Below are 13,848 nucleotides of genomic sequence, written 5' to 3' on the forward strand. Positions count from 1 at the left end.
CCTGGGACTTTTCTTACTCTACAGTATATTCAGGTTTTCACTAATCCTCTCCCCCCAACCACCACCATATTACACACATAAACAAGCACAATCTTCTGTTCTGTCTCTTTCTTCTCACAAAAAAAGCATAAGCCCTTATTTTCTTGCAATTTACAGTCTTTTCCCCATCACAGATTCTCAATGACTGTTTGCAGAATGGAATGGTCCAAAATGGCTCCCTTTTTTTTTTTTTTTTTTTTTTTTTTTTTACCAATAATAAGTCCACAATGAGTACAAGTATTAGGAACTACTCATCTGTCTGCACAAAGCATATGACACTCCCTCCTTTAAGACCCCCAATGGTTTCCCATCACAGTTAGAGTAACCCATAGTCCATAGCATCAATCAAGGTCCTTCATGATCTGGCACCTGCCTCTCTCTCCAAACTCCTTCCCTATCACCCCCAATTCCAGTTCATTGTACACTGTGTGTCTATGTTCTTTAAACTTACTTATGGGTCTTTGATCTTCCTATTATGCTGGTTAGAATTTTTTACTCTTCTTTGCTGGCTCCTTCTCATCATTCATGTCTCAGACTAAATGCTACTTTTAGGTAGGGCTTTCTTACATAACCCCATAGAAAATAATGCATCCACCCACATTCATTCAACATCCCCACATCCTCAACCATCCTCTCTCCCATTATCCTGTCTTTATGACACTTTCTAATTCTAGTTTGAGTTCTTTGTTAGTGTGATTATTGCCTGCCTCTCTCCACCAGAATATAAGGTGCAGGAGGGCAAGAGCTTTGTCTTATTTGCCACTATTTCCCTGGTGCCTAAAGAGCCCCCTCACAGAGTAGGTTGATGGATGTTATATGGACATAAACATGGCTGTGTGCAAAATGACATATTTCTACATGTGGGCTACTATATCAGTCTATACATAGTCTCTGAGTTTTAATAAAGTGGGGTCCAGTTACGGTGGAGGTACATGACTTTAGTACAGAGCAGCAGGCTCTATTCTAAACTCTGGTAGGTCTCTAGAATATATGGCCATTCCTAGAAATGTCAAGTTTAGGAGGAGTTGGCATTTTAGTCATTTACTCACTGTCTGCTTGTATGAGACATATGATTTATGAGCCTTCCTTGAGTAACATTATACTACTAAATAGCTGGAATGCCTAACCTTCTTGTTATGATTTGTGTGTTTGAATACAGTGAACTGTAACATGATACAGTGTTGGATCTTCACATACCATTCTCCATTCTGGTTTTGGCAGCTATTTGATGGTGTGGATGCAAAGGAATTGAACATACAATGGCTTCGTTCCCAAATAGCAATCGTTTCTCAAGAGCCTGTGCTCTTCAACTCTAGCATTGCTGAGAACATCGCATATGGTGACACCAGCCGTGTTGTGCCATTAGATGAGATAAAAGAAGTAGCAAGTGCAGCAAATATCCATTCTTTTATTGAGGGTCTCCCTGAGGTAAGAAAATATCTGAAATCTTGAACTTCAAAGCTGCCAACTTAGCCTAACTTGGTCAGTGAGGTTAAATGGTTGTTTTACATGTTCCATGTGTTATACAATGTATTTATTACCAGCATCTAATGTAAAGTTACATGTAAATGCAAAGTTTGAAATTTTTATGTGACTATTTTTCCAAGACCAAACTATTTTAATATTCACTGAATTATTATTTAATATATTTATTATTTATTATTATTCTTCCTCACAGCAACCAGAGGGATCCTTTAAAATCATTAGTTTTTATGTTAAAAAAAAAAAAAAAAAAAAACTCCTGGTTGAAAACTCCTTAATGGTATCCCTTTGTTCTTACAATAAAGTCCAAATTCCTCATGTGGCTGGCAAGGCTTTCTGTGATCTGGCCCTGTATACCTCTCCAATTCCTTCCTCACCATGTGCTGGCTCTGCTCTAACCACTCTGGCCTCTTTTCTATCTTATAAATACATCAAGTTCTTCCCTACCTCAGGACATTTGCACTTGTTTTTTTCTTCACTTGGGACCTCCCGTCCTCTGGCTTTTTGCAGAACTCGCTGCTTAACTTTCAAGCTCTTTCAAACGTCACCTTTGTAGAGGCCTTCCTGGACACCTTATATAACCTTTGGGGGTTCAGAAGGGTGAATACCAGGGAGTTAGTTTGAAGCGTGCTAAGGGTAATACATCTGTGGTATATGCCATGCAGATGGCCTTCAGGCACTTGGAAATATCAACTTGGAGCATGGGAGATGAGTTGCAACAACACCTTGGTCTTAAGGCTTCTCTGAGAAACAGACCAGGTGTAGATGCACCATAGTCCACACAAATCACGCAGTGGCAGCTCAATGAAGCCACCCCATGGCTTCTTGAACAGGACTTTGGCCACTGGAACCACCCTGCAACTCCACCCCAGGGCCCCCGGGGGTTTTCCAGAATGCAATTGACTTAGGATTAGATCTTTTCTATGTTCCCTCCAGGACCCAAGTGGCTTTGAGCCCCAGGTCCCTATTAAGAAGCCATTGCCCCTTCATCTCATAAAACAGGTAACTTCAGGGCATTCACCATCTCAGTGTTTGCCAGAAAACTGATTCATGTTTTCAGTTTAAACAGGAAAGAATGGAATTCTATGATTCATTAAAAACAAACCGTCAGTTTAAGTATCTGAAAATGTTTTTGTATATCTACCTTTATATCTACATTTATAATCTGTTCTGCGTATGATAAGCAAAAACATCTGAATTTGATCTTCATCCAATTCATTCTTGAGACTTATATTTTCCTATAATCCAGAGAAGGCCAAAAATGCAAAGTGATTTATAAGCTAGTCTTGTACCTTCTTCAGCTACATGGAAAGATCCATGTACAATTTAAGTGAGACTTGTTAAAAGAGCTACAAGCCCATGATCATTTCCCATTCTCTGTTTTTTGTTTTGAGGTTAAATCTCAACTTAGATGGGAATTTTGCAGTGTGTGGAAATAAATGACACAGTTCTTTCAGATTACCCTACCCTAAAATTCCAAATTTTACAAAATACATTTTAGGAGAAGGGGTTTAGCCTGCTGGCATTCCCAGATAAAATCTCAGAGGAGATAGTTGAAGTCTGTTTTCTTTGTACAGCATTTCACTTCAGAAAAAAAGCACTTTCACTGAGCGTTAGTAATTCAGACATCCATTGTTTGATATAAAGAAAGCAACTGCACATTTTAAATTAAAAAATGAGTTTTGAATGAAGTAGACACATTTGTCATAAGGCTGTGTCATAGGCTCTCTCAGTACCAGCTTTGCCCAGTGACAGTCAGATGTGAAGGGAAAGGTAATTGTTTCAAGCAGCTCCATGGTGCCAGGACAAAATGGACAGCATATAATCACATGCTGCTTCTTCTCTGTGGTGAGGCGATGGATCCACCTTTAGAAGGCTGTACCCTTGGACTTGCTTTCCACTAGAACAGATCCATCCTCCCATTCTTGTTGGGGTACCGCAGACATGCATTGGTTAGATAAATGGCAACCCCTACTAGAAAGCAGTGTGAAACCCTGGAGGGAAGACGATTCCATAGGACAATCTAGAAAGCAAGCAGGAGGCTGCTTTCGCTAACTGAACTGACCACTCGTGATTCAGCAGACTCCAAAGGCTGCAGGATGTGAGACATTCCCTTTACCCATCAGGAGCAGGAGACACTGGAGAAAGGGTAGTTCATTAGTCAGTAAGAGAGCTGTGGAAACACTGTGAAGTGCTAAATGTGATGCCAACCTAACTTATTGCCAGGCAGCACCCTATCGCTGAGTACAGCCTCCTGGCATCTGAAGAGATATGCCTGTAGAGATTTAACAAGAGCTAAAATGAAGGGACCCAATAATTTCCTTGTGTTTAGATACTTTAAATCATGTTGACCTGAAAATAGAAGGTAATGCAACTTAATGGTAAAAGATTTGTGTTTACTTGGAACTTCTTTTTTTTTTTTTGCCAATTGTTTTTTCTCTTATGCTTTAATTCAAACAATTCCTTTGTAGGAGCATAATGGCAAAGGTCTGTTGCCTGTGACTAGATTTGATATGTAAATGAGATGGTAGTGTTTACTGCTGGTTTAGCATTCATTTGCGACAAAGCACAAGAATATATTCCAGTACTTGTTGGGACACAAGTTTTCCAGAGTAGCAAAATTTGAAATATTTAGAGGGTTCTCACCCACAGTTGCCATGCTAATTTAAATAACCAAGCCTTACTTTCTTAATTGCCTGTTCCTGTAATAGAAATACAACACACAAGTTGGACTGAAAGGAACACAGCTTTCTGGAGGCCAAAAACAAAGACTAGCTATTGCAAGGGCTCTTCTCCGAAAACCAAAAATTTTATTGTTGGATGAGGCCACTTCATCCCTTGACAATGAGAATGAAAAGGTAACATCCTCTTTTTTTATCTCAGAATATAATATTACATATGAGAGTGGAGAATCATGGGGGGAGGAGGGGAGTTCAGTTTAGAAAAAGAAAGGCCTGGAGAGAATTGTAGTCACCAGTTCTAATTAAGGTTAGAGGCTGGTGAAGTGATGGGGGAAGTGGGAGAGAATTGGGACACAGGGCATCTTATGTTCTATAAAGGTGTTCTCTCTTGAATTTGTCTCATTATTAAAAAAGGGGCCTGATACTTGAAATGTTTCTCCATTCAAAGAAAAAGCACAAAAAAATTAACTTTTCTATTTTATTATTAGTCCCATAAAGCCAAACAAATTAATAAGGCAATCTACCTGTGTCACAGAGTGTTCTACGCTTTAGTGTGGGAGCCTGCTAATTACTCCATAATTAATTATAATTAGCTCAGTTTGGGAAGGAAACCAAGAAACATACACATGTGATAGACCCATACTGCAAACTCTTTCATATGTTTAATTTTGCTATGTCCTTGTCCCCTAGTTTTTCACCTATTAGGCACTTATTTGTTAAATGAACATTGGTCAAATAAGAGATAATCATTAATGCAGGGTAAGGCAAAAATAGGCTTATAGTTGTTCATATGGAAAATAATACAAGAATAAACTCTGTGTTTCCCATACTCATAACTGTAAACCTGTTTGTCCTATCCTGTATTTATTGAGTACTCATTATTACATGCTGTCGTCTCAAGCCTCATAGCAATTCAATAAATTAGATTATTTTATCATCATGCTCATTTTACAGATTAGAACACTGAGGCTTAGAAAAGTTAAGTGACTTCCATAAATTCTAATAGAGGGTGTCTGATCTAAGAACTCATTTCTATTGAATAGGATGACTATTTCTCAAAGTAGGACAACTTCCTTGGGAATAAGCATATAAGCCAAGACTGTTATTAATTGGTTTGATTTGGGCGAGTTTATTCGCATCTAACCTGAGCTGCTGATCACAAGTCCTTCTCTCTTGCAGGTGGTTCAGCAGGCCCTTGATCATGCCAGTAAGGGGAGGACGTGCCTAGTGGTGGCTCACAGACTCTCCACAATACAGAATGCAGATCTGATAGTGGTTCTGCACAATGGAAAAGTAAAGGAGTGGGGAACTCATCAAGAACTCCTGAGAAACCAAGACATATATTTTAAATTAGTAAATGCACAGTCAATGCAGTGATGCTACTGGAGTTAGCACATGTTTTGATCTTTGTGTAATGCAAAGAGAAAGTACTTAGTAATCGTGTGGCATGCTTTGATCTCCTAGACTGTATATATCATATCTAGAATCATGCTTTTCAAGTATAGACATGTTCTATTTACATACCATCTTCCTTCAGGTTTGTAAAAGCAAACAAGAATGTTCTACATTCATCTGAGTGAGATAATGCCTGTATGTTTCACTTGATAAAAATTCTCTGGCATACTGGCTTGTAAAACAGTTTCTGCAAAGTGAATCTATTTTCCATTGACTTCTGCATGAATCCAGGAATATGTTCCAAGAGGAAAAATTTTTCCAGGTAACTAAGTTGAAAGATTTTAGCAAAGAAAGAGTAAGATGTAGTTGGGCCTGTGACATTACAGGGGGGGGGGGGAATAAAATAAAACTATATATATATATATATATATATATATATATATATATATATATATATAAAATTTGGAATTTTCAGCATTTTGTAACACATATTAGAGTACTTTGAACTGATCCTTTTCTTCAGACCTTAGGAATTTCTCTCATAATATTTCTCTCAGAGTTTCTCTCTTATTGAATGTCCACTGTTTCAAAAAATTATTTCCCTTTGTTAGGGGGATAGGAAGATTACATTGTAAAATTTCTGACAAATTAAGTAGTTATTTCCATTTCATCAGTAAATGAAATGCCTCACATGATCCACCCTGAATATTCCATTATCCTGGGCTTTGGGTTTGGCAGAATAAGTCACAGGCCTACCCGTGTATGAACACTTATTTACTTAAAATAAGAGCTACTTTTATTATGGGTGAATGATTAAAAATGCCTTTATTATTAGTGAATCAAGTAAATTTGTTTAAATTTTATAGATACCTTATTTTATGTATATATGATTTAAAATTTCTGTGTAAATAACAACATTAGTCATCTGAGTCATGTTTTCCATTTACCTAAATATATAATTTCATCTAGTGACTTTATTTCTATTCTTAATTCTATTTCTTTTCATTTACAGTAACACTACAGCCAGCCTCTCTAGAATGCATTCTGTCAGTCATCCACAGTATTGTGGAGAAAATTTAAATGATGTGTGTATTATGCCACTTTTTAAAATGCAAAACAAAGATAGGGTTGGGAGTTTGAGAACCAGATGTAGTGTTCAGAGGCATTGGCACTGAAAGCCTTGTGGCCGCTGTGCTAGGCATGGTGGCTTCTCTTCCCAGAGAGAGGGCATGCCAGAGGAAAGGGCCGGGTGGTATGACGTGCAGAAAGTCTCCACAGGGGAACTGGGCCCCGGTTCTGTAATCTCTACACTCTCCATCTAATTCATAGCCCTACCTAATGTTGATTAGCATTTTATTTTAAGAGATTCTAAAGGATGCTCTACAGGCAGCATTCTCTTAAGTGAAGTCACTGCCTTCACTGGAATAAGCAAATATGCCGAGAATTGTTCAACAGTTTACCAGGATCTGCGGGGCTATCAGCTGTTAAAGGCAGAAAGTAAGTGGAGGCCAGCTGCTTTTTAGTTTAACAGTTTAAAATGCCGTACTGTTCTGAAGTGGTTTTAAAATATCTTCTAATTAAAACATTGGTCTCAATGGAATCAAAGCACCTGTCCCTAAAGTTATTTCAACCAGCTATGGAATTACTTTGATGAGCTCAGAGTTTGAGGAAAACTTGTAATAATATTTTCAAAATGAACAATCATTTACACATTTTATTGGTTTTATAAGTCTGACTTTTTAATCTTTATACTTTTTCTTAAAGGAAAATATCTAACTGAAAAATATCCAAATTAAGAATTGACATTTTTACCTTTAAAAACAAAACAAAACAAAAAAAGCAAATTTAAATCTAGGTTTTAAATTTTAAATCACTCATTAAAACACTTATAAATTAGTCGAGACCGGTTTGGCTCAATGGATAGAGCGTCGGCTTGGGGACTGAAGGGTCCTGGGTTCGATTCCGGTCAAGGGCATGTACCTTGGTTGCTGGCATATTCCCAGTAGGGGGTGTGCAAGAGGCAGCTGATCGATGATTCTCTCTCATCGATGTTTCTAACTCTCTATCTCTCTCCCTTCCTCTCTGTACAAAATCAATAAAATATATTTTAAAAAAATAATAAAAATAAATAAATAAAACACTTATAAATTAATTATTAAATAATAATACATTAGGTTTGTAGTTCACAGCTTGGTATTTCCTTAAGGCATTAAGCAATGAAGGCCAGATTATTCAGGGCACCAAGTCAGTAAATTAAAGATATGTTGTCTTCTTAAAGGGCCTTGAATATAGTAGATGTTCAATACTAAATACTATGAGATTCAATTCAAAAAGACAACTATCATAGCAAGTGAAATTATTGATATTAAAATGAGGCACACACATTTACTGAAAAAGCAAACCTGGTGAGCTGCAAATTGTTTTGCTTCAACAATCACATATGGATTTCTCCACTATTCTAGTAAGCCAAAATGACATAAAGCAAAGAAGTAGCATTCGCTTATATGGAAAAACCACACCCAACAATAACGTACCAAGTCATACCAAGTGCACTTAATTACATTCAGTTTTATACTAAGCATAACACCCTTATAAACTCACTTAGCCTTTTCTAGTACCTTAGGACGTAGCTTACCAACAGATGCACAAAATAAATCAAAACAATGCCCAGATCACAGGCAGTTCAAAGCTTTGGCCACTTGGTGCTGAGATGCTGAGTGTAGTGCCGAGCGTGGCGGTGCCACTCTCGCTGCTCAATAAATGCTGAACGCTAATTTTACTTTAAACCTTTGTTCGTAAAATTGAAAATCCTCTTCAGGTTTTTTTGTTTGTTTGTTTTTGGAGAGAGAAGACAGACACTAGTGTAGGTCTTTCCTAAAATAAAAAGTGACTTAACAGGAGATTTCAGAAAGCAGGGAGACCTGTATCACCATATCCCTGATCATAGTATGATCAGTCATTGTCGACCATTGGATAATATACTTCTATTCTTGGCTAGTTTAAGCCCATAAAAACTTTTTCTTTCCATTCACATAGTAAATGTAATTTTAATTAACTTATTTTTCATTTAATATTTAGTCTTATCATAGTTCAAGTTGGCTTTATTTAATTTTGAAATAATTTCGTACTAGAACATACATTGCCAAATTTCACTGATTTCCCACAGAGCTTATCTAAATTAATAATCCCCTAATCTTGAACACTTCCTGGTCTCAGGAAAACACTGATTTCTGCCAGTTATGATTCACAGCCTTAATACTTATCCAGATTAACCTCAATTTAAACTCGTCTAAGTATTCTTGCCCTCTGCTTCTCCTTTGCCTTTGGGTTTGGATATACAGTAGTAGCAACAGGCACTAATGAAGCACCAGTTTAAACTGAAAGGGGGGTGGAGAGTGAGGGGACCTGTAAATACCTGGCCTAGAAAGCCCTGAATTCAACACAAGGTGGTTCACCAGAGAGGTCAGGATCTATCTCACAGTCCTCCTCTAAATGTCAGCGGGTTACAGTAGCCTTCAACCATCACATCACATCCTATCCTTTGCACCACCTTTCTTCCTAGGGGAAGGGGGGGAAGCTGTTCAGTGAGTCTTAAAGTAATTGCAACACCAATGAAAGTTCCAGTGGAATAGAAAATATTAGGTAAGGATAAGGCATGGCACAGGTATTAGTGAAAAGAATAAAAACCAAACCCTACCATGTCACACCTGTTTTATAACTAAGCCAGCCAGCCTCCTTTACATCTTGCCACTCCTTAAAATAAGCTATGCTGTGTTTCCATGTTAAGTCAACTTAGGTCATAGCTAATAACCTGGTTTTTAGGCACTATTATAATATGTATAGAATGTCTTTACATATGACCTGTTGTACCATCGTATGCATAGAGTATGCACAAGTGCTTTGCACATAACCTGCTGTATAAAATATTTCCTGTTAGCATTGAGCTATGTATTCGTTGTTTTAGTTTGAGGACTTATTACAAGTAGGTTTGTGAAGTGGAATCATAAGAACTAGTCAAGGGGGGAAACTGGGAAAACTGAGGTAGAAGAATGAGGATAGAGTGATTGGGAGACATAGCTTTCAAGCCTTATTTCTTTACTATTAGCAATAAATACCAGAAATTTAAAAGTTCATTTAAAAGCCATTTCTTAAAAATAAAGCACAAATCACTAAACATCTCTGCATAGTACCTCAAGTATCTCTTTCTAGCACAGCCACACTGATGAGACATGTATTACTTCCCTGTTGTTGCTGTAACAAATTACCACAGATTTAGTGGATTAAAGCAACACCTTGATGAGAGAGCAAAAATTCACATTTCCTGCCTCCAAGTCCTGTACATTTCCATTGCAACCTTCTACCCTCATTGCTAGGCCAGGATTTAGAATGTAATTGTCTTTCTCTTTTTACTTTTGCTGTTGGATGTGCTATTTCCTTTTATTCTGAGACTAGATTTTATTAAGTAGAAGTTTATACTAAGTTCTAACCTTAGTCTCTTTCCACTAAATAACTTTATGTGCAAGTGAAAACAGCATCCTTAATATTATAAATTTATGTGTTTTACACACTTCTACCTTTAGAATTTCATACTTTTTAATTTTTCTAAAACCATTTTTAAACTACTGCTTTTAATGAGAGCTAGCTTTTTTTTGTAAAATTTTCCACACAGGCTTGAGATAAGCATTTTATATACATTATTTCTTTAGTCCTCACAACAACTTTATAATGGCACATGCTAATATTATCTCTCTTTAAAGAGAAGAAAACCAAAGCTTAAGGAAATTAAGTAGCTTGTTGAGACTTGGGACTCTGGGATGCATATCCTTGTCTAACTCCGAAGCCTTCCCTCTCAATCATAGCCTAAAGGACTTCTTTCTAAAATTTATTCAGGAAGATGGCTGGCTGAATTGAGAGCACAGTCACTGCTCACAGGAGTACAACAGGTCAATGTGAAGATAAGAGCAAGTTTTGTCAGCAGTTACATAGTCTAATAAAATGAATCAGCCACACCCTAAAAATACTCTACATTCACACCATTAGCAAAAGATTGCATTCAGCCCAAGGTTTAAGATCTGTTTTTTCTTTAGAGTTTATTTACCTATACAAGTGTTGTGGATGTGAACATTTTTTTACATGGACAAAGTTGCAGAAATATGAGAATTCCAAGCTAAAAAAACATTTTTTAAAGAAGCATACTTTTTAGACAAAAGATGTAGTATCTGTGATTATAGTGTATGGAAATATGCTGAAATATGTGAATTTATTGGGTATGTTATCTTAGTGATTTATGCTTATCAAGGTAAATTTAATCCTAATTTTTTTTTCTTTTTAAACTGCTTTAGTTTATTGAAACTTCAGAAAAACAAAAGTTAGACAATTTGGTGAGTGAATAACTGTAAATGAGTAATTACTGCTGCATTATTAGACTGAGGGAAAGAATGGTCTAGTACAGTGGTCGGCAAACTCATTAGTCAACGGAGCGAAATATCAACAGTACAACAGAAATTTCTTTTGAGAGCCCAATTTTTTAAACTTAAATTATATAGGTAGGTACATTGTTATTAACTTAATTAGGGTACTCCTAAACTGGCTTTTGCTAAAAACTCAAGGGGCCAAAGAGCTGCACGTGGCTCTAGAGCTGTAGTTTGCCAACCACTGGGCTAGGAGATGGATCTGTGTTTTTGTAAATGATGTAATGATTGAATGCTATTCTTTATAAGCCAAGAAAATTTTGCTATTGAATGGAGGTATTTGGTTTGACCACCATCAACTCTGTTACACCACAGTAATCTCTATATATAAAAGCCTAAGCTACTGGCCAACTGTTCGACCAATGGCTATGATGCACACTGACCACCAGGGGGCAGATGCTCAATGCAGAAGCAGAAACCACAGGCCTAGAAACATGGAACACACTGTTGAATCTCAGAGGGGAGGGAGGAGGGGGGAGGGCAGGAAGAGATTAACCAAAGATTTTACATGCATACTAGAGACCTGGTGCATGGATTCATGCAAAGGTGGGGTCCCTCAACCTGGCCTGTGTGCTCTCGAAATCCAGGACCTCATGGGGGATGTTGGAGAACCAGTTTCAGCCCGATTCCCGCAGGCCAGGCCAAGGGATTCTTGCACCGGGCCTCTAGTCCTAATATATAAAAAGCCAGGGGCCATCATGACTAAAACAACCGACGTACATGACCAAACAGCAAGCTGCATGGGGCTTCAAGGCCAGCAGAGGGATGACCAAATGACTAAATGGCAGGCTGGTGGGGTAATCAGGCTGGCAAGAGGGGAGCAGTTGTGGACAACCAGGCCAGTGGTGGAAGGGGGGAAGTAAGGGGCAATTAGGCCAGCAGAGAGGGGCAGTTAGGGAAGACCAGGCCAGCAGAAGGGGCAGTTGGGGGTGACCAGCCTGGCGGGTTGGGGGGTAGTTGGAGGCAATTAGGTCAGCAGGCAGAGGTGGTTAGCAGTGATCAGGCTGGCAGGGGATCAATTAGGGGTGATCAGGCAGTCAGGCAGGTGAGCAATTAGGAGCCAGTGGTCCCGGATTATGAGAGCAATTAGGAGCCAAGGGGTCCTGGATTAGAGAGGGTCAAGGCTGGGCTGAGGTGACCCCTCCCCCCACCCATGCACAAATTTCGTGCACCAGGCCTCAGGTATATACAATAAATGGCTAAAATATTTTCTGCCCAATTGAGAGTTAAGAAGAGATTGCATGAAAAAAGATTGAAGTTGATTACCAAAGCATTGTTAATAATTGGAGAGAAGAAAATATTTGAAAATAACAAAATGTAATACACTACAGCAATCAATCAGCTTAGTACTTGAAGAACAAAAATATTCCTTCATCAAATCCTCAGAAAATATGTACAAATTTAAATTCCTAGTCCCATGGCCCCAATTCAGGGAGAATTACACCTTTGCCTATATTAGTTTCATAAATTCCTTTAGTCCCCAATTTCTTAGAGCTAAGTCCCCTGAGAAGAAAGGGGCAATGAGTGATATATTAGCCAAAAAGGAAGAGAAGGTCATGGAGAATTAGAACAAGGTCAACAGGGCTCCCAAAAATGGAGAAAGGAGAAAACCTCCAAAATAACAAAGATGAATGCCTTCCATTATAAATTGGAATTTTCCTGGTATTAGTTGTAGCAATAATAAGATTAATAATATTAAATAAGCTAACACTGCTAAAAATAATTCTTATTCACTGAGTACTCATCTATCAGACACTGTGATTGAAATTTATAGGTATTAACTTACTGACAATAGGACACATCCCATTATTTTTCATATTTTACTAAATGGAAAAACTGAAGCACAGAATGATTAAGGAACTATCCCAAGGTCAAATACCAAGGAAATGACAGAATGAGGCTACAACCCAAAAAAAAAAAAAAAAAAAAAAAATCTGACTCCATTGCCCATACTCAGCTGATCCATTCTCCCTCTATGATGGAATTGAAAATGCTAAGGTGCTTTGGAGTTGCTCACTTAGAAAGCAACTTGCTGTTTGCCTCCTCCCAACACTGAAAAAATACAAAGGTGGGTAGTTCCTCTTTGGTTAACATTCTGGTGTGAAGCTGGATCTCTTTCCTACCCATGCACACACTGAAAAAATTCTCATACAAAACCCAAGTACAACTTGGAAGGGTTAGAAATGCAGCTGCTCTGGCAGTTAGCAATTTTTCCCACTACTCTTCAATCTCCCCTACCTTCAGACACACTCACAGTGTAGGGGAAGATTAGGCCCGGTATCTACATAGGATGTCTCTCACTGTTGAATCATCCCTGATATCTTTATTTTCAGGGTGTTTATCATAACTCTTTTGTTCTATTTGCATCCCACTTGCTGGTGCATCATTCCTTTCTCTGGTTAAGATTAAAAAAAAAAGATCTTGATAACTGTATCACACTGAAACAAAGAGAGATTCACCAATGTAGCTGGGGAAAAAAGTAGTGACATATACGCTTTGGGCAAGTGTTGACTAAGGTGTAATCATCAAAACTGGTTCGTGTTTACTTAACTATTCTGAGGCTTCTATTCATACAAATGACTTTGGAAATAATGTAAAATAATGCTTCAAGTAAAGTTTTGAAAGTGGGGTGTTCAATGATTGACTATAACATTCTATGTATTGTCAGAAAGCCATTAATCTAGACAAAATTAAAACATTCGGCATGACCACTAGTAAACTATATCACAAACCCAGCATCTACAAAATAAGCAACAGAGGTACGAACATAAAATTTTGAT

At 37.8% G+C, this 13,848-nt stretch overlaps 1 protein-coding gene across 1 annotated transcript in view; it reads left to right on the top strand.

Annotated features, from left to right (window-relative positions):
- ABCB5 (ATP binding cassette subfamily B member 5) overlaps positions 1-5,579 on the top strand; it is a gene marked incomplete at both ends in the record, with an annotated part of 77,482 nt that extends 71,903 nt beyond the window's left edge. The window contains 3 exons of the mRNA XM_084897121.1: positions 1,261-1,467; positions 4,233-4,379; positions 5,382-5,579. Of these exons, the coding sequence (XP_084753247.1) occupies positions 1,261-1,467; positions 4,233-4,379; positions 5,382-5,579 (552 nt within the window). The remainder of the gene's footprint in view (positions 1-1,260; positions 1,468-4,232; positions 4,380-5,381) is intronic.
- Positions 5,580-13,848: the final 8,269 nt, after the last annotated feature.

The sequence above is a fragment of the Pipistrellus hanaki genome, assembly GCF_964339955.1.
Source record: "Pipistrellus hanaki genome assembly, chromosome: 10".
Lineage (NCBI taxonomy): Eukaryota > Metazoa > Chordata > Mammalia > Chiroptera > Vespertilionidae > Pipistrellus > Pipistrellus hanaki.